This window comes from Silurus meridionalis, chromosome 22 (assembly GCF_014805685.1).
Source record: "Silurus meridionalis isolate SWU-2019-XX chromosome 22, ASM1480568v1, whole genome shotgun sequence".
NCBI lineage: Eukaryota > Metazoa > Chordata > Actinopteri > Siluriformes > Siluridae > Silurus > Silurus meridionalis.
Genome location: NC_060905.1, coordinates 14,342,281 through 14,363,980, shown reverse-complemented (window position 1 = coordinate 14,363,980; position 21,700 = coordinate 14,342,281). Strand labels below are relative to the sequence as shown.

Sequence of the window (21,700 nt, the reverse complement as noted above, 5' to 3'; positions counted from 1 at the left end):
TTGTGACCTGAGAAAGGCTTGGTGCCATCCCAGTGCCAAGTGTTTTCAATGGTGTAACATTCGTTCAACAGAGAGAGTTAGTGAAGAGAAGCAGAGTACGAGAGTAAAGAAATCCTACCTGCTGTGTTGGGTGCGTGCGTTTGTCTTGGTGTGAGGCCGTCCTGCACTCCACTCGTTTCTGGGTCCAACGAGTCGAGATGTTGAGGCCGGAGAGTGTGTTGTCAAGTCGTGTGGTCTTCTAGCAAACCTAAAAAATGCTTACTTATGTAATACACGCAGGATTTATTTAGCTTTCTTGACTGTGTTTGTCGAGCGCATGTATTAGGGGGCTGAAATTCTGCTTGGGTCTTCTGTTTAGCACTCTGATCTTGTGGTTGAGGACGGTGCGATGTGTGTGTATATTGAAACGTTTTATTTGAAAAGTTTTATTCGGAGTGTGACTGTCAGCTTGCTCGAGAAGCACCACTCTGTCCTTGTTTTACTTGTTTTACTGGCACAAATGACAAGAAAACAATACTGGTGCAAATCTTAGCATTAGAAATTATCTTCTTTTTTTTTTGTTTTTTAAGGGTGATTTTTTTTTTTTTTTTTGATTAATTTGCGAAATCTAGTTTTTTTTTTTTTTTTCAATGTTTGAACTGAATCAAAAACAACCAGGAGTCCTCTGTTCAACCTGACTGTTGTTTGACGTCATGTAGATGTCCAAAACCTCTGGATTAATAATCTCAGGCTGAGATATCACCTTAATCTCATCCTGTACAATGTGTATGTGTGTGAGTGAGTGTGTGTGTGTTTCGTAATATGGGTAGATTGTTTATTATCACTTGTTTTTTCTCGGTGATTCAGCCGTGTGAATGCTGGATAGTAAACGCTGTGCACTGTGTGGACAGAGAGACACACGTGGTGTTGCAGTGTAATGCCCAGTCTTTGTTACACTTTCAATCACGCCGATCTGGTAAAACTGACGAACGCAATCAGAGAGAGGGGCCGCTCTGTTCTGTCTTTTTTTTTCACAGCTGTCTCATGTCTGACCAGAGCATCGAGGAACACCAGAAACACATCGCAGACTTCTGAAACACTTTCTTTTTTTTTTTTTTTCGTTTGGAACACTAAAATTGACTCATTGTCAATTTCAGGTCCATCACAGCCTCTGGTTCCTACTAAACGAGAACTTAATCAAGGACTCAGGCGATCGCAGCCTCTGCAACAACAATCGACTTGTGTATAAAAGCTGTTCTCAGACGCACGCCCGATGTCAGCGCCGTGTATCCTCTCAGCCGCCGCATGTGTCTCTGCTTCACTGTTTGTTTTTAACTCCAGTTTTCAGAAATGAGAAATGAACCACTGAATACATCAGGAACAATTGTTCAACCCGACATTGATGTCAATCTGGATTTGACACAAAACAGTCAGAATATTATGTATAATGAAAGAAAATTGATGGCGGTGGAGGATGTACAGATGATTAATCCAGATTAAACACCTTGGGGAAAAATATTCACATGCGCACAGACACAGTTTGCTCGTCATTGAGCGATTCGCTGAATATTTCTCGACTTGTGCTCACCTGGTATCCCCATTTTGTACTCTAATTTTGCATTAGAGAAAGAGCATAGTGGGATGCAGGAAGTGACCATAGGAAGTGATCTCCATAACAGAAAGCAGTGTTACTACAGGCTGTTTGGTGTTATTTAATGAGGAGATTTAATCGTCTTCCACTGGAAGTGAAATAAAGACTGGTAACTTTTTTTTTTTTTTTTTTGTAATATCAATTTGATGGAAAGGAACATGATGGCAGAACCACTCAAAAGGAACCCCCCTTTTTTAGGGTTATAGGTGGACAAACATATACAAGATGATGTGGTTTCAGAGCTTTGGAGTTACTGGTCTAATTGTATATAGGACTGTTAAATTAAATCCTTTGAATGTCACATCCACAATCCCAAGACTCAGAGGCACAGAGAGAAGTCGGGCCAGTAGCAAGAAGCAGTCCTGGGAGACGGATATGTGTTGCACCTTACTTACAAGAAGATATATATATATATATATATATATATATATATATATATATATATATATATATATATATATATATATAGCTTAAAGGCCTGAGTTGAAACTTATTTTGTGAAAGGAGATTATCTTTCTTTTTTTTTTTCTTTCTTTGTTTCCATATGTGTGCATACTCTGTACATTGTGTAAAATATTGTACTTGCACTAGCTTTTTTTTTTTTTTTTAATGGAAACTAATATAAAACAAATCAAGAATTATAATTCTATTTTCTAAGTGTAGTGTGTCTATTTGTAGGATACACTCATCCGTTTTTTTTTTTGTTTGTTTTTTTCCCCTTGGATTTTATGGTCCCTTTCTTTGATGGTGCTTGCCAGTTTTCTAGTTAGAATTTCATTATTCAGAATAACAAAACAATATTTGATTCAGGTTGTGAACAAATTTGTTAAGAAAAAAAAATACAAATATGCGAAAAAAAAAAAACCTAACAAAAAGGAAAAAAAAAAAAAACACAACAAAATCGTCTGTATACCAGTACAAGTTTATTGTTTCAGTATACACGTACTAATAAAATTACAGTGCCAATAGAAAAATTGTGGACTTTTTTGTTGTGTTCATTGGTTCTATTATTTACGGTAGTTTTGCATGTAACATGAGCAATGTGGACAAACGTTTGTGGACACTTGTCCATAAGATTCACATTCCCCTTTTTTAGCATCCCATTGCACATTTAGTCCCCATTTTGCTGTTATAATAAGCTCACCTCTGGACAGATTTTGGAATGCAATTGTGGAGATTTGTGCTCATTCAGCCACAAGGGTGTTAATAAAGTCAGGTACTGCTGTAGGTGAGGTGCAAAGGCCTGGAGTGCAGTCAGTGTTCACATTCATCCCAAAGGTGTTCAATAGGTTTAAGGTCAAAGCTCTATAGCAGGTGATATTATACTCCAACCATATAAACCATTAGCTGGTAGCACAGTGGCATCACATGCTGGAACAGGTTTGATTCTCCTAGTTGAAGTGAAGGGAAAAAGTAAAAGCCGTGACCTACAGTACGAATTCGTGGGAATAATGGATGCAGTTCGGAGTTCCATTCTCCTGCACATCAGACCTTTATAAGAAGAGAACTTTGTATTTACAGACACTCTATGAGAGAGTACTACACACACACACCAGAACCATCGGGTTATGCTTGTGCTCTCGCCACAGCTTCTCATTTAACGCAATTTTTCACTTGAAAGTGGCAAGGAACGGCATATTTTTCAGACACGCAGTGAAGTAAAAAGTTTAACAAAATGAAATACTTTATGATACACTTATCCACTGACCACTGAAATTTTTCTTGACTGATTTCATTCCAATACTGAATAAGGGGAAAGGAAGCGCATGGGACAGTGCTCAGTACTCGCAGAACTGAAGTGCTCACATACATTTTGATTGCTCTGCATGCTTACCTCACGCTTTAATTGCAAATAATTGCTTTACAGGGAAAAAGATCAGGAACACTGGCAGTATTCATTAATTTTTTTTTTTTGCTCTTATAGTGTAGCAGTCGCTTGACATGTTCACATAGCACAGTTGAGTCTATTATACTTTGATTTCATTATGAAATAAGTCATGACCGCTGAATGTTCATTAGTGAGACCAAGAACACTGGGTTTACACCACAGGGTATTATGTTGTATAGAATGTTGGAATAGGGGCATTTTTTTTCCTTCCAAGTAAAAGTACAAGTAAATGAACACGGTATCAGACCGATACTGGATACCAGTACTGGATACCAGTATCACTATCGATGCATCCCTGATTTAAACAGCTCAGGCGCACACCCACACACACACACAATATATTGCCAAATGTTTGCAGACACCTGTAAACACATTTAGTCCTGATTTGGGTGTTAGTAAAGTCAGGTACTGATGTAGGTGAGGTGAGGAGCATGACTTTTGTTCATATTGTGTACATACCTCCGCTTCCTGTGTTCATGGCACTTGATCAAAAATAATTGCTGCCACTGATTTCTTGGTTCTTCAAGATCAGGCACCTGTTGCTAGGCAATCACAGCAAGCAAATTGTGGGAATAAGTGATTTTTTTTTTTGTCATGCCCTTTATTGGAGAAAAAAAGCACAGCATGGATGCATAGGAAGCCAATGGCACTGTTTTGGCAGTTCCTGGCGGAGGCGGTAATGGAGTGTGGGCGTGAGATGAGGTGGCTGTCTTGAGTATCAGTTTGCATTAGTAGCTGGCTCATTCATTTAAATAAGTGTCAGCGGAAGATATAATCTGATCAGACACTGAAACCCACACCACTGCATGCAGAGCGGGTCTAACACAATTAGCACAGACTTGTTCAGCAGCTGCTTACTTCATCACATCGCTGAACACTAACCAGTGAAACTCAAACCGTTTAAGAGGGAAATCGATGGCAGAAGGAGTTCATCTGGATTGTGTAATTATTGGAGCGTAATGAGATTTTTTTTCTTTTTGTAGCATAACATAATATGATATGTCTGGAAACTACAGCATGTAGTCAATAAATATTCACACAGAACTCATGGTGTCTCCCAAACCACATCATGTGCACTAAGAGCTATGAAGAGTACAGACTATAGTGGGGTTAAGATATCACACTTTTGAGCAGAAGGTCATGAGTTTTAGTCACAGCACCACAAAGCAGCCGGGTCTGCCCTTGAACTGTTTAGTGTAAATGAGATAACTGTAAGTTGCTCTGGATAAGGGCGTCAATGTAGTTGCAAACTGTTCACTACAGCAGTATGCAGTGTCTGGAGTATGACTTGTGACTTGTGTGTCCTGAGACTAAAATAGCAATTCATGTGACTCACATTTACTGAGTACCAGGTGAAAGAGCAAAAATACAACTAATAGAAAAAAAATTTATAATTTCAACAGTAGTCCCTTGTTTTTTTCCGCCTTTTAGTACAATACTCTTTCAATGTCTCGTAATTTATGTGGCTCCTGTCTGTCACCAAGTAATCTGACGTCTTCTATGCCCAAAGTTAAGCCTTCAAAAAATCCTAACGTTTGATTGTTGTGAGTTAATGTGCCACATTTGAGAACAAATCTATAGATCTTTGTATCTATTTATGATAGTATTTACCTGGAACTGGAACTAGAAATTTCTGTTGCTTTGAAATTGTTGGGTGTTGTGACGACTGTAAGAGTTAAAATTGGATGAATTAATATTAGAATTACAAACAATTAGAATGTATTATAAAGCGTATTACCTTTTTATTGAATTATTAATCGTTTTATTTAATTTTGTATTAATAATAATAATATTTAATTAATATTTATCTAGCAATAGTTCCCTTTATTCGATCTTATTCTTTGGATATAATACAGAAATATTTTGGGTTAAATGTCTGTGTGCATAATTCATGCTTTTATTACAGGGTGAAACATTATTTACATATTATATTGTGATATTTCAAATCATATTTTGAATGCTGCCATTGACAAATAAGTGTCTGGGAATTTTCTTTCACAACATGAAAAGGTTTATCCATTTTTCTTTCAAGAGTTTACATTTTAAAATACCATATAGACACAAAGATGTGCTCATATAATAGCCTACTCTCTTCTGCGATTTTGGGATTTGGATTTACTAGATTTTGGAGTGTGCTTGTGGAGATTTGTTCTCATTCAACCACAAAGGTATTAGTAATGCCAAATACCATATACAAAGACATCCTATACAGTTGATCACCTTTAAATGTGTGGTAAGAGTTTGGGGAAGAACTGCATATGGCTGGAAATGTTGTGTCTCATCTGTGAAATGGTGGTCAGAGAGATTATAGATACAATTTGGGTTCTATTATCGGAAACCTGAGCTCCTAAAGAGTTAAGACATTCTCAAAGAGTTCATTCAGATCCCTTTATTTCTCCATAAGTTACAGTGTGACACTAGCAGGACATTAGGTACTGTAGCCGTTCACATTCCTCTGGTCTGCAGCTACATCCTGTCAAAAAAACAGTGTACATCCAAGAAGCAGGCTAAGAAAAATGGTACAGTATGCTATGCACCAGTCTCTGTTCCAATCAAGTTACACCATACACCAATATTAGCATTAAAAAAAGGTTTCGCACAGGCAACATAGTATTCTTACTGTATGAGAAGAGAACTGGCTGTCCTCTTATTTATTGTGCCTCATGTTGTCTCATATCCTTTCAGTGGTAACAGTTGCATAGTTTGAATAAATAAATTCACAAATTCAATTTTTTTCCCCCAAAGGCTCATTTTGTTGATGCTCTATTTCAACCTTCATATTTGGAACTCATAACTGCACCCCTCTATATATATATATATATATATATAGAGCTTAAAGGTTTATATTAACAATGGGCTGACTCATGCTCCTGCTGTCACATGAGCTGTTTTTCTCAAGCGCTAGAGCATGGCTCCTGAGCAAAATAAAATGATCTCCCTGTATGAATAAACACGTATATGAAGTCAGCAACCATGTGTACCCAGGGTACATGCATGAATCTGACCCAATGAGGTACTGTTGCATGTAGAAATATGTCACCAAATGCGTTTACCCTACTGCTCTGAGTGCTACGTTCGCTTTGTTTGGTTGATTGAATTTAATGGCTTTAGGTGAACATTTGACTCGATTGCTGTGTAACTCTGATAAACGTGGTCCTGCGGCTGAGCTCTTTGAGTTTGGCGGCTCCTACATATGTGCAAGTGGAGCGCAGGCCACCCAGGATGTCTCTGATGGTGTCCTCTACGTCGCCTTTATATGCCACCTGCACAGTCCGGCCCTCAGAGGCCCTACAGAGACACAAATCAGCATCAGGGCTTTAATGAAATCAATGGAAAGTAAGAAAAATTATATTTAGATGAGTGTTCAAGGGATGGGGATGGAATATTAAGAGATCAAATCCAATTATTTTGACCCTCAATTACACAAATGTAAATGAATAACTGCAAATAAAATAGTTCACTGTACACTTTTCTGGCCACAAGCTTCAGAATCACTTAAACTGCAATCTAATTGGTTTAACAAAATTAAAAACGACTATTAAACTCTGTGAGCACATTGAGCAATATGTTTATGGTGCATATGGTGGCGTGGTACTTGGTTGCGAGTGATTCGACCTGACTCCTCTATATCAACAGCCGATGCCCTATTCTAGGGTGGATTCCACCATTTGGAAACCACTCGCTACTGAGGATGGCTTTTCATGGACACGCTGAAGATACATGAGATTATTATAGATGGTACCAGGAACATGGAGAGAGAATTGGAGTACAATGAATATGAACAGTACTGCACTCAAGTCTCCATCAGTGAAAAAAATAGACTTCATGGTCAAACTATAATGAATGGATCTTCAATGGCACCCAGATGAGGATGGGTTCCTTTCTAATTCAGGTGCCTCTTAAGGTTTCTTCCGCCTATAATCTCAGAGAGATTTCCTTCTTTCTATTGCTGGCTGGATCATTAGGGGGAAACTTATAGGAACACATTTATGAATTGAAATCATATTCTCGATCTGTTTATTACTTTAAAGTTGTCAACAGGTTAGAGAGAAAAGTTTTTACCTCATGTTTATTGAGGTAATTTTCTAGCCTATACTTTATCCTTTTTACTGTCTCATACAAGGTTCCAAGATTCAAAATTATGAGTGCATTCTGGATATTCTTTACATACTTTGACAGTACATGGTGGGATTTTATAAATGCACTGGACATTACATGCTTACAAAGTGGTAGATTTCTCAAATAAGTCCACCATGTAGTTAGAATGCGGTTTCAGACATGCACTTTGACACCAGTTCACCCAGTCTCATGAGCCAAACGTCTGGCTGTGGTTAGAGAACCTGGTATTTCATCATTAAACAACAGCAAGACGCACCAACTTACACAGAAAAGGGCATCTTTGATTGGTACAACTACGTTTACACACTTTTTACAAGACAAGAACTCTAAGAATTTATTGCTGTAAGCTTTTTCCGATCTACTATTGCTTCAACAATACATTGTCATTGTTTGTTTTCTCATAAAAGAGAAAGCAAAAATGTGTGTAGCCAATTCTATTGCGATTACTAAAATCACACTGGATCTGGTGGCCAGAAAAGTAAAAAATCAGTTCAATAATACAAAGTTTTTTTCACCTGTATTCTGCCACACCACCAACATGTTTCTTCATGGCTGTGTCGGAGCTCATGCCATAGAACAGCTTAAACTTCTTTCCATCCTTTTCAATGACTTCACCGGCACACTGATCGTGGCCCGCTAACATTCCTCCTAGCATGACGAAATCTGCCCCTGCGCCTGCAAGATCACCAAGGAGACAGGAAATCAGAGCAAACTCACATATGATCATTTGTTTTATTATGAAAATTAACTGAGAGAAGAACTTACCAAAAGCCTTGGCAACATCCCCTGGGCAACTGCAGCCTCCATCCTGAAAAGGGAACAACTTGATATACTATTTTCAGGTAATAGAAATGAGGTTTATTGAATCTGAAATGGAAAGATCTTTCCAAAAACAAAAACAAGCAAACAAATATATCAATAAATATTAGTTATTATTATCATCATTATCCTAAATATTAACAGACTCCAATCCTCTGACCTTTGAGAAAAAATTTCACCTTGAAACACCTTTAATATTCGTATACTATAATATTTATGCTCTATGATTCTGGTGCTAATTTCCTGGTTGCTGCTGCATTTGCATTTTCCCTACACAAGCTATGTACTCATGACATCCTATGACCTACTGATTATCTCTTCATAATAGCACTTATTAGTTTGTGGGATATATTAAGCAGCAAGTGAACATTTTGTCCTGAAAGTTGATGTGTTAGAAGCAGGAAAAATGGGCAAGTGTAAGGAGCGAGTTTGACAAGGGCCAAATTGTGACGTCTAGAAAACTGGGTCAGAGCATCCCCAAAACTGCAGCTCTTGTGGGATGTTCCTGGGCTGCAATGGTCAGTGTCTATCAAAAGTGTTCCAAGGAGGGAACAGTAGTGAACGGGCGACAGGGTCACGGGCGGCTGAGGCTCATTGATACATGTGGAAAGTAAAGGAAAGTGTGGTCCGATCCAACAGACGAGCTCATGTAGCTCAAATTGCTGAAGAAGTTAATGTTGTTAATGCTTAGTGAGTCAATACTGTTTTGGCATATGGTCATATGGTTATAATGTTATGTCTGATACCGAGTTACTGCATCATTTTTTGTTAGGTAGACAGGAAACAAGCGCTAAATCCCCCATCTGTTTTCTGAACTTCTTTTATCCATCTTGATGCCCTACTTCTGTATGAAGTTCTCATCACATGTAACCATAAGGCTGTTAAAAGCAATATATAAATAAAACTGAACTTAATTATTATCACTATCATTGCAGGTAGTCAAAGGGCATTGTGGGTAGGAAACAGTGTGAAAATATATAAACAAATTGACGAAAAAGTTGATAAATCAACCCATATTTCTCTTTATTAAAAAAAAAATAAAAAATAAAAATTCCGCCAACGTATTGCTCAGGGTGGATTTTATTTCTTGGACTTTATGATATGGTGTAGTTCTCTGAATAAAGAAAAGAAAGCTAGATGCTGCCCTCTTATGGTCAAATGAAGTAATTGCGACTTTGAAAGCCAGCCATGGTCAAGCTAGTGATGGGTCGTACAGGAACGAGAAATTTTTTCTCCTGGACGCGCATGAGCAAAGCATCGCAAAAACTCAGTGGGTTATGTACAAAAAACAAAATTGAGTAGTTCATCTTTCGACTCTTGGATTTTGTTAGAGTCACGTGACTCCTATATACACTATGCAGTGCATTACACAAGAAACAGAATTGAGTTCATCTGGTCCGTCGTTCTTTTATCACATCACGTGACTCTACACTCTACACAATGCAACAAATCGGGTTTTTTTGGTTGTTTTTTTTTTCTAAATCTTGACATTATTGTTACAATAATAATAGGACAATTACGTGACATAAGTACTAACGACATGGACCAGATGATATGAGAGGTGAAGCTACTCATTCTAGTTTATCATCATTTGTCCTTAGCTGCATTATGATTTTTTTCATTGTTGGAACTATAGTTAAAGTTCATGTATGTAGACGTGTTGGGGATCTGCTTATTGAAAATGTAATGTAATGAATTTGCTATTATTTTTCATCAAATGAACTAAATGATTGAATTTTGAGGAAGGAGATTCAAAGAACCAAGTCACTAAAATGATCTGATCTTCCCATCACTACAAGTCACATGAAAGGTGTAATCATGCTCACAGAAATGATGTGTCCTTTGAGCCCGTGAGCAGAGTCCGCACACTCAATAACAGCGCTCAGCTGAGGGTAGCCCACCCCGGTCTTGATGCGGGTGGTGCACACAGAACCTGGGTACAAAGGGTTTTTTTTATAATTCATGTCTGCATTCATGATGATCTTGTGAGCTATTTATAGATTACTTTGATTACATGTTGCTGAACAGATTTATAAGTTTGTTGTCTTTAGGTTATTAATTGCGGAAAAGAAAAGAAGACATGGCACACACCTGGTCCGATGCCCACTTTGATGATGTCAGCTCCAGACAGAATGAGCTCCTCTACCATCTCTCCTGTCACCACATTACCAGCCTGTTGGGTCCAGAAAGACATGAATCATTCGATTTGAAAACAGGTGATGGCTGTGTTTTATGCTCAGGAAAGTATTGACTTGGCTTTTTTACCATAATGGTGTGGTTAGGGAACTTTCCCCGGACTGTTTTGACGAATTCCACAAAGTGCTCGGAATATCCATTGGCCACATCCAGGCAGATGTATTTAATGAGTGGAATGGCTTCCAGGATGCTGCACAGTTTCTCCAGATCTGCCTGCCCACTGCCTGAACTTGCAGCGACATGCTGAAAGAAAATACGTGACACATTTGATCGTCATTAGGCGATCCAGTAAACAGAACTTCTCCTACCATGCCTGAATCAATTTAATGCATTGCCTGGCTTGTGACTATAGATCTCAAAAGATCTCAAAAGCTCAATCACGCTGTCATTGGCACATGCTAGATTTCGCTACGTTACCTCTAGGCACTCTGGATGATTGGATGCAAACGTCTTCCAGTCCTCCAGTGTGTAATGCTTGTGGATGGTAGTAAAAAGAGTATGCTGGGGGGAAAAAATGAAGAAAGCAGAAAAGTTCAGAAACAAACACAGGTACACACAATGGATCCACAATTCTCATTATAGATATATACACACTATGTCGAGAAAAGGTTTGTGGCTTTTTAAACATCTGAATCCATATGTACAGTGAGGAAAATTAGAAATCATGGAGGGGTCTGAAATTGTCATCGTAGGTGCATGTCCACTGTGAGAGACATAATCTAAAAAAAAAAAATCCAGAAATCACAATGTATGATTTTTTAACTATTTATTTGTATGATACAGCTGCAAATAACTATTTGAACACCTGAGAAAGTCAATGTTAATATTCGGTACTGTAGCCTTTGTTTGCAATTACAGAGGTCAAACGTTTCCTGTAGTTTTTCACCAGGTTTGCACACACTGCAGGAGGGATTTTGGCCCACTCCTCCACACAGATCTTCTCTAGATCAGTCAGGTTTCTGGCCTGTCGCTGAGAAACATGGAGTTTGAGCTCCTCAAAGATTCTCTATTGGGTTTAGGTCTGGAGACTGGCTAGGCCATGCCAGAACCTTGATATGCTTCTTACAGAGCCACTCCTTGGTTATCCTGGCTGTGTGCTTCGGGTCATTGTCATGTTGGAAGACCCAGCCTCGACCCATCTTCAATGCTCTAACTGAGGGAAGGAGGTTGTTCCTCAAAATCTCGCAATACATGGCCCCGGTCATCCTCTCCTTAATACAGTGCAGTCGCCCTGTCCCATGTGCAGAAAAACACCCCAAAGATGATGCTACCACCCCATGCTTCACAGTAGGGATGGTGTTCTTGGGATGGTACTCATCATTCTTCTTCCTCCAAACACGTTTAGTGGAATTATGACCCAAAAGTTCTATTTTGGTCTCATCTGACCACATGACTTTCTCCCATGACTCCTCTGGATCATCCAAATGGTCATTGGCAAACTTAAGACGTGCCTGGACATGTGCTGGTTTAAGCAGGGGAGCCTTCCGTGCCATGCATGATTTCAAACCATGACGTCTTAGTGTATTACCAACAGTAACCTTGGAAACGGTGGTCCCAGCTCTTTTCAGGTCATTGACCAGCTCCTCCCGTGTAGTTCTGGGCTGATTTCTCACCTTCCTTAGGATCACTGAGACCCCACGAGGTGAGATCTTGCATGGAGATCCAGTCCGAGGGAGATAGACAGTCATGTTTAGCTTCTTCCATTTTCTGATGATTGGTCCAACAGCGGACCTTTTTTCACCAAGCTGCTTGGCAATTTCCCCGTAGCCCTTTCCAGCCTTGTGGAGGTGTACAATTTTGTCTCTAGTGTCTTTGGACAGCTCTTTGGTCTTGACCATGTTAGTAGTTGGATTCTTATTGATTGTATGGGGTGGACAGGTGTCTTTATGCAGCTAACGACCTCAAACAGGTGCATCTATTCTAGGATAATAAATGTAGTGGAGGTGGACATTTTAAAGGCAGACTAACAGGTCTTTGAGGGTCAGAATTCTAGCTGATAAACAGGTGTTCAAATACTTATTTGCAGCTGTATCATACAAATATATAGTTTAAAAATCATATATTGTGATTTCTGGATTTTTTTTTTAGATTATGTCTCTCACAGTGGACATGCACCTATGATGACAATTTCAGACCCCTCCATGATTTCTAAGTGTGAGAACTTGCAAAATAGCAGGGTGTTTAAATACTTATTTTCCTCACTGTAGTTCCCAGTTTCTTGTTATAATAACCTTTACACCTCTATAAAAAAGATTTGATTTTGGAGTGTACTTGTTGAGATTTGTGGTCATTCAGACACAAAGGTGTTAGTAAAGTCAGGTATTAATGTTGTTTGAGGAGACTTCAACCTTCAACCTTCTTCCACGTCAACCTATGTAAAGCATATCTTCATGGGGCTGGATTTGTGCATAGAGGCATTTTCATGCTGGAACAGGTTTGGGTTCCCTCGTTCAAGTGAAGGAAAAATGTAATTCTACTACATCCAAAGGCATCCTATACAACTGTCTGCCCTAAACTTTGTGGCAACATTTTGGGGAAATTCCACATTTGCCCAGAAAAGTCAGGTGTCCCAATACTTTTGTCCGTATGGTGTATATCTGTCTACAGAGCTGATCTAGAGGCTGTGTGTGACAACTGGCAGATTTCTAACAAACACTATGTTAAGAAGGATTAGCAAAAAACACTGCCATATCAGAAAGAATGTGTTACAAAGGTGTGTTAGAAAAAGTATATTATATGCAAGATATTAGAAAAAGTTTATATCACATTCAGAATGATTTTTTTTACAATTTCAATTTTACTTCGCTTGGTCCTACAAAGTACTCAGCTGTATCAAGTGCTAAAATAGACAGAAAGCATGTTTCATTACTTACAGTACTGTCTGTGACACAGAGGATGCTCACCTTGCTCATTACCTGGGCCATTTCAAAAGTACCTGTGGTGTCCATGTTAGCAACGATGATCGGGATGCCATTGTACGTCTGCTTTGAGTTGCGGAATGTGAAAGTCCTCTGCAGGTCCACCTACACAGAAGCAAAACAAGGGCAACTGCATTAGTACAAGGACACATGCCCGTAGACCAGAGGTGGCAAAAGTACACACATCCTTTACTTAAGTAGAAGTACAGATACTCATGTTTTAAAATACTCGGGTAAAAGTTGAAGTACTGATTAAACTTTTTTACTTAAGTGAAAGTAAAGAAGTTTTGGCTCTGACATGTACTTAAGTAAAAAGTAGTTATTACTTCTACCTGTTTTAGCTGTTAACTGGACCTCACATCATTAGATAGATAGATAGATAGATAGATAGATAGATAGATAGATAGATAGATAGATAGATAGATAGATAGATAGATAGATAGATAGATAGATAGATAGATAGATAGATGTGATAGCCTAGTGGGTTAATGTCAGGGTCCCCACGAGGATGAGTTTGAGAGTTTGATTCCTGGTTGAGCTGGTTGCTGTGTTGGTAAATAAAACTTCTGGACCTTGTCCACTCTGAAAACATTTCAATTCTGTCCTTTCTGTGTTGGATTAATTTATTGATTTCCTGGTCTTTAATGAAAGATAACTCCACCAAAAAAAGGCACTTCTGTGGTAGCTCAGTGGGTTAAGGCTTGTGCCTGAACATGGTCCTTAATATAGTCCACGCTGGTGATAAGGTTTCAAAGCCAGTCCTACATGCCTTCTTTCTTACTGCACTGGCATGAAACAAAGTATGAACCCTCCAAAAAGCACACATGCTTTTCAGCAGCGGTCGCTCAGTGGTTTAAGGCTTGTGCCTCATCTAAACATGCTTCCCAGTCTGATCTCTTCCATGGTTCAGTGGGTTAAGGCTGGTGCCTCGCTGATGGTGAGGATCAGGGTTTAAATCCTGCTTTCTGCCTGCTAGTTGCGATGTAGGTTATGTTCCTGCCTACTAAATCTTTCTTTAGCTTTATATTCTTGTGTTGAAGGTTTGAAGGTAGATAGACCTGCTCTAAACAACCTTCCTGGCCTGTCTTCCCTGATGGTTCAGTGGGTTAAATCAGGTTTCTTGCTTTTGGTTGGGTTCAGGGTTCGAATCCTGTTTCTGTCTGCCAGTCATGATCAGGATTCACTTCCTACATCTTTCTTTAGCGATATATTTTTGTTTTTAATGGGTTGAAAAGAAAGATAGACCTGCTCTAAATAAGGTTCCTAGCCTGTCCTCACCAATGGATCAATGGGTTAAGGTTGGTATCTTGCTGGTGGTGGGGATCATGGTTCGAATCTTGCTTTCTTCCTGTTATTTACAATGTGGGTTCATCTATATTCGCTTCCTACATCTTTCTTTAGCGTTAAATTCTTGTGTTGATGGTTTGAAAAGAATGATAGACCTGCTCTAATCAAGCTTCCCATCCTGTTTTATTCTGATGGCTTAGTGGATTAAGGCTGGTACTTTGCTAATGTTGGTGGTCAGGGTTCAAAAACTTGGCTTTCTGTCTGCTAGTCATGAGGTAGGTTAAATTCCTGATTCCTACATCTTCATATTCTTGTTTTGATGGGTTAAAAAGAAAGATAGACCTGCTCTAAACAAGCCTTCCAGCTTGTCCTTCCTGATGGTTCAGTGGGTTAATGCTGGTGCCTTCCTAATTGTGTGAATCAGGGTTCGAATCCTGCTTTGTCCCTGCTAGTCACGTCATGGTTTTGCTTCCTATGTCTGTCTTTAGCATCATATTCTTGTGTTGATGGTTTCGAAGAAAACATAGACCTGCTCTAAACAATCGTCACAGCTGGTCCTTCCCGATGGTTTAGTGGGTTAAGACTGGTATTTCGCTGTTGGTGGGGTTCAGGGTTCGAATCCTGCTTTCTGTGTTTCTGTCTGGTCTGAATTTCTTGCTTTGAAGCCTGAAACAAACAATAAACCCCCCAAAAAAAGAAGGTGTGTTGTGGGACTTGATGGCTTTGTGATAAAAGCCTTACCTCTGCGCTCAGAGGTTGCTGGTTCGAATCTGGCTTGTCCCCACACTGGGTAAGCTTTGTGGCAAGTAGTGTCTGGTGAGCAATGAGGTAGTTGACCCTAAACAAAGGCTGTAAATACTGGCTGCTTCACAGCCTCAGAAAAAGTGAGGGTGATAGGTTTTTGGCAGAACTTTTCCCTATATATGCAAAACTAAGTCGATACTTTTTTGAACGTTTTTGCTTCATAACCCCCTGTTTTCAGCTACTCAGACACCGGGGGGGCAGATGCCCGGATATTGCCCCCCTGCTTCAGGATACGCCCTCCGAAACCACAGCCAACCTTCCACGCAGCCATTTCTGACACCTTCCTTACTACGGCCACCCGAACCTTCCACACTCTTAACTTGGAGCCCTGGCCGGGGTTTGAACCGGCAACCTCTCAATCCAGAGGTAAAGCTCTTCCAATTGAGCCACAGGATCTCCTGCAAGAACCTGATTTTTAGGACCTTTTTTGGTTCTTTTTAAAAACTTTTTAAACAATTTAAAGGAAAGCTAAGGGGTAGGAACCGAACCGGGTGACTCAGATAGCAGCGACCACTTCACTGACCATTACACCAACACAGGAGAGGCAAACAAGCCTTTGCTTATTGGACTCTTGGCTTTTCTATAGTTAGGAGACCAGCGTTTTCTCTTAGATCATGATGGTAGAGGGTCAAAACTTCTCCTTCCTGTACATTCTCTCAGTAAGTCTATGAGAAGTGACTCAGGTACAAGAACCACATCTCCAACACCTGCACCACTGATATACCATGATTTGCCAGCAACCAATTTTAATGATCAGTCATTGTTCTGTTTTTAAAAACTTCTTATAATGTTCAATATGAAACTAGAGGTAAGAATCGAACCAGGGAAGTCTTTCATCATAGATCACTAATGACATTACTTCAAAACTTTGTTAGACATGTAAATAAGCAGGAAAGACAGAGACAAAGACAAAGAGACACATACACAGACACAGCTTTAGAAAGAGTGAGAAACAAATAGAGAGACAGCAAGAGAGAGACATATACAGTGAGACAGAGACAATTAGTTGGAGAAAATAGAGAGACAAAGATAGCAAGATATAGCCCCTTCCTGTTGGAAGTGTTTATCCCGATCGACTCTTAATGATCTCATTTACTAAATGAGCAGTAGTGAGTTAAGAGCTTGCTCAGGTGCCCAAAACTGGCAGCTTGGAGGTGTTTAACATGTATCATATGTACAGCATGTGATTAAATATAAAGGCTGTATCAGTGCAGAGACGTGTGGACAGTTTGTGTCGCCATTATTAGGGAAAAACCCACAAAACGCCACCCAGAGGGTAAATTGTGAGAATCATGGCGGATTTTGGTGCTTGATTTGAGACTCAGAAATAAAACTAAAGTTTACTGATTAAAAATATTTTTATCTGAAGTTAATTTATTTATTTTATATATAAGTAAAGAAAGGAAAAAAATTCGTGTCGTTTAAAATAATTTTATTTTTGACAGGGAAAAAAAAAAAAAAAAATATATATATATATATATATATATATATATATATATATATATATATATATATATATATATATTAATACAAAACTAATTAAAAATGTTGTTACCTAATGAATGTGTCCAGGCTGAAGATCCACATATAGAACACAAGCAGAGAAAAGATGATGATGATCAGGAATGTGTCTGTTCTCAGTCATGTTCTCATTACTGACTCCCTCTGTCTCATCCACATTAACCCCAAACTTCTTACTGCCTTCTGCCTGCTGATTCTTATCTTTATAAAGAGTGAGAGTCAGGACTTTATACACCAGCGGATTGAAAAATCCCTCCTGCAGTGTGTGCAAACCTGGTGAAAAACTACAGGAAACGTTTGACCTCTGTAATTGCAAACAAAAAAAGGCTACAGTACCAAATATTAACATTGACTTTCTCAGGTGTTTAAATACTTATTTGCAGCTGTATCATACAAATAAATAGTTAAAAAATCATACATTGTGATTTCTGGATTTTTTTTTTAGATTATGTCTCTCACAGTGGACATGCACCTGCGATGACAATTTCAGACCCCTCCATGATTTCTAAGTGGGAGAACTTGCAAAATAGCAGGGTGTTCAAATACTTATTTTCCTCACTGTATATATATATATATATATATATATAGAGAGAGAGAGAGAGAGAGAGAGAGAGAGAGAGAGAGAGAAATATAACTTTTTTAGTTAATGCCATAAATTAATTTGCATATTTCCTGAATGGACAGGATTATTTGCATACGAAATGGTTTTACATAAATTAGTAAAAAAAAAACAAAAGAAAGGAAGACGATAGCTCAGTGGTTAAGGTGCTGACTTCCTTAAAAGGTCGGGGGGTCCAAACCCCTGTATCGCCAGGCTGCCACTCTTAGACCGAAAGCTAAGCCCTTAACCCTCTGTGCACCCTGCGCACTGACCCCACTTTCTGAACAAGCCGGGATATGTAAAGAAAGAAATTTTACTGTGCTTTACTGTATATGTGACAAATAAAGGTTATTCTACTCTATTATAAATGCCAAAATCTGAGGACTTTAGGTCCAAACATGTACTAGCTGCTCTACTTACTTACTTTACTTAACTTCAGAAAATAGAAACAAAATAATCTACACGTTAATGATTACAAACTACTGTCTATTAACAACAGTATGAGTCCATGAATAAAATATATATAAATAAAGCAACTTTGAGCTTAGCTTCTTATTCCTTTTGTAATTTTTTTTTTTGTATTTTAGGAACATTTTTATGATGTTAAAACAGTAAAACACTGAATAATACATGTATAAAAAGAGGGTGTTATGTCTTTCTTTTGTAGGAGAAACACATTAGATGTAATTATCATCTAGTGTAGTGTAATAAACATTTATTTCATTAACCACAAGAATCATCTCAGTGACTTCATCACAAAGTGTATATGTTATTATTATTATTATTATTATTATTATTATTATTATTACATGGTGGTCACTGAGCTCTTTTTATTTCAGTTAGTGTATCTAAAGGTGCTTGTAAAAGCACAAACGTAGTATGCACATTTTATGTAAAACATGCTGTTTTTAGGAAAATGTCCTGAATTGTCAATGATTTGTAGTGAAAACACTGATTATTTTATCATTTAAATGAACTTTGTGCTGAATCATTTACAGTAGCAACTGGAGTACTGAACTAGTCCCTGCTTGTAACTTGATGCCTCCTGCTTTCTCTCTTTAAATTCTACATGTACACACACACACAAGTTCTTTTTTTTACTACAATGCAGTACTAACAATGTAATCTATATGTATGTGGAATATTTTACATGATACCATGCTGTCAATACAAGAGCTAATAATGAACTTTGTGTGTGTTATTTTAAAAGTGGAAAAATTAACACAAAAATCTTTGAACTAATCTTTACCCCTAGATTTCATTCAGCCAAAAGAGTGTTAGTAAACTCAGGTACTGATGTAGGTGAGGTGAGGAGGTCTGGGGGTGCAGTCAGTGTTCATATTCATTTCAGTGGTGTTCAGTAGGGATGAGGTCAGAGCTCTATAGCAGGAGATCTTCCACTTACAGCATATCTTTATTGAGCTGGCTTTGTCCACAGACGCAGTCATGCTGGAACAGGTTCGAGTCTTCAATTGAAATGAAAATGTAATACCACATACAAAGACATCCTTTACAAATGTGTGCCTTCACCTTTGTGGTTCCATTTTGGAGAAGAACCACCTAAGGCTGGAAAAAATCAATTATTTTATCCATATCAAGTATGTGCCGTGTTGAATTGCAGAAAGATAGCTGGTTATGGCCATGAACACATGCACACACACATATGCTTGTTATTTGCTTTGTTCTTATTTCAGATTTTTAATTGCACAAATAATAAGATTACCTCAACCATTTCCGTATATATAAAGCAGCTTGAATCAAAATAATAGCAAAAAACACTTAGACATCTGGTATATAGGCCTACCAATCACCAATCATGTAGGTGAAACATGTTAAATGTCATCAGCGGATAATAATCAGTTGATTTTTAGATTAATATTGTGTGCCATTATAATGATCTGAGTATCTTATCAAAATCATATGATGTCATATATGAACCTCTTTTGGATATTTTTGAAATGATTTTGTGGTTTTAAAAAAAAAAAAAGAATTAACACAAAAATATGGCTAAACATGTTTTTTCTGTGAGGCAAACTTGATTCGAGGCAGCCACTACAAATCCAGAACACCCAGACGACGAATATGACCACCAAGGACTACACTTTCCAGCAACCGACTGTGTCAGTGTTTGATTCTTACTCACCTTGGATTTGTTTGTAAATCTTCCATTAAACCATTCGCCTGTTGTGTTGGATAACTGGCCACTGCTAACCACTCAAAGTGTGTAATTTAATAAATAAAATAAATAATAATAATGATATAAAGAGGAAGAAGAGAATAGTTTTTCATTAAAAACAGAGTCTATTTAGAGGATTCTGTGCTGTGGTTCTGGCATGGTTCAAAGCCTCAACTGCAACTCCCTTTTATAAAAAATAGCCTCATAAATGATCCATGTCTCGGATTGTCTGCCATTAGACAATCAAATCTGCCAGAACGTGATCTGCCGACCTTTGACGTCATCCTGCAGGGAATGCAAAGCTCTCTCATGCACGAGATCAATAGCTGGGGTGGACCCATAGATAATGTAGCACAATCAATGTTGCAGCATTGCCTCTTTTCCGTTATTAAACATTATTAAAAGAATCCAAATGTGGCCTAAAATGGAGAAATTAAAGTTTTTCGAGACTTCGACTGTAACTCGGACGTGACCGTTTTATTTGATTTCAAAGAATCATTGAGTGGAAAGATATATTTAGAAATTGCCATGTAAGACTAGCTCAGCTCAGTTGCCTGGCGTGTAGACATCAAGGAAAGCACCAACATCTGAACTCTTATAGTGCTTCATGGCGCACTGGATTGTGGGTGTATCTCAGACATCCGCTTAAAGCAGACAGCGTTAAAGAGCAACCGGACCACAGTGGAATCTATTTCCAGAGCCATTAAGAACACAGGCCTATTTTTAAACATTTTCAGCACGTAGCTCAGCTCCTGTTGCTCTACCTTAGTGTGAGCAGTTGTCACCATAAGTCACCTCTCCCTTTGGGGGTATTATCTGGGCCGGATTCAGGTTGCATCAACAAGACATACTGAAGGAAATGAAAACAGTCAATAGACACACGTCATATCGAGATCAAACACCCTGATCGAAAGCAGCCTCTTACAGAACACTAAATATGGGCCTAAATAAAGGCATTTGACCTCTGCAAGGTCAGCACTACTATACTCCCAAGACAGAAATTCCACTTTCACACATTTACCTCACACACACACTTCTGATCTTACCTCAGACCTGCTCTTTAGGCTGCTCCTCTTTGGTCTCAACAGGACGTCTTTAAAGTCCAGTTTGAGGTCGGAGTCCACTCGGGGCATGGCTGAAGGCCTGAGTGTGGATGAGATTCTCCTGAGCTGGGCCGGTGCTCTTGCTGCTACACAGCTCCAGGCACCAAACCCGAATCGGCAGAAGCCCAGCGTATTTATAGCGTGATAAGAGCCATCCCACCCCAGGCCCCCATTGCTTTATTTGGCAAAGGCCATTCTCTACCACTAGTTTCCTCACTCCCTGCTTCGTCCCTGCTCTCTCTCTTCTCTGCTCTCCTCTTACAGTGTGCAGTAGCAGCAGCCGAGGCAGGCGCATTTCCCGTCTGGCCAGCTGACACACATAAACACAAATTCGTGTACACACACACACACACACACACACTGCGGCTCAGCACTGCAGTATGCGCAAAAGCACACAGGCAGAACTCCTGCTAGCCTTTCAGACCGCCCCCTGGGGAATCTGGGGGATGGGGAAAAGAGGGAAATGAAACAGAAGAGGATGAACAAAGATGATGGGGATTGATTTTGTCCAATCTTCATGCTTATCTCTTTTTTTTTTAAAGCTTGAAAAGGATTTGATGTTATGTAAATGTTCAAAGATAAACTGTTCATTTATAGTCACAATTTGATGTGACAGGTGAGTTAATATAAGGGGGGGG

At 38.8% G+C, this 21,700-nt stretch overlaps 1 protein-coding gene across 2 annotated transcripts; it reads right to left on the bottom strand.

The window, feature by feature from the left end:
- Nucleotides 1–5,892: 5,892 nt before the first annotated feature.
- Nucleotides 5,893–21,393, bottom strand: gmpr (guanosine monophosphate reductase). Of its 2 annotated transcripts, none has more exons than XM_046835471.1 (9): nucleotides 21,006–21,393; nucleotides 13,556–13,675; nucleotides 11,070–11,153; nucleotides 10,722–10,895; nucleotides 10,548–10,629; nucleotides 10,283–10,389; nucleotides 8,403–8,445; nucleotides 8,153–8,312; nucleotides 5,893–6,806 (listed from the first exon to the last, which is right to left on the bottom strand). In XM_046835471.1, the coding sequence occupies exons 1-9, from the start codon at nucleotides 21,090–21,092 to the stop codon at nucleotides 6,626–6,628; spliced, it is 1,038 nt and encodes a 345-aa protein (XP_046691427.1). In that variant the 5' UTR covers nucleotides 21,093–21,393; the 3' UTR covers nucleotides 5,893–6,625. The 2 variants fall into 2 exon arrangements, with proteins under 2 accessions (XP_046691427.1, XP_046691428.1); XM_046835472.1 differs by lacking the exon at nucleotides 21,006–21,393 and adding an exon at nucleotides 17,217–17,240.
- Nucleotides 21,394–21,700: the final 307 nt, after the last annotated feature.

Excerpts from the sequence above, each read along its gene's own strand:
- gmpr (XM_046835471.1), bottom strand. The coding sequence starts at position 21,092 with ATGCCCCGAGTGGACTCCGACCTCAAACTGGACTTTAAAGACGTCCTG. Across the intron at positions 8,446-10,282 it reads TCAAAGGACACATCATTTCT|GATGGAGGCTGCAGTTGCCC; the intron begins GTGAGCATGATT and ends TTCCCTTTTCAG. Across the intron at positions 8,313-8,402 it reads GGATGTTGCCAAGGCTTTTG|GCGCAGGGGCAGATTTCGTC; the intron begins GTAAGTTCTTCT and ends GTGATCTTGCAG.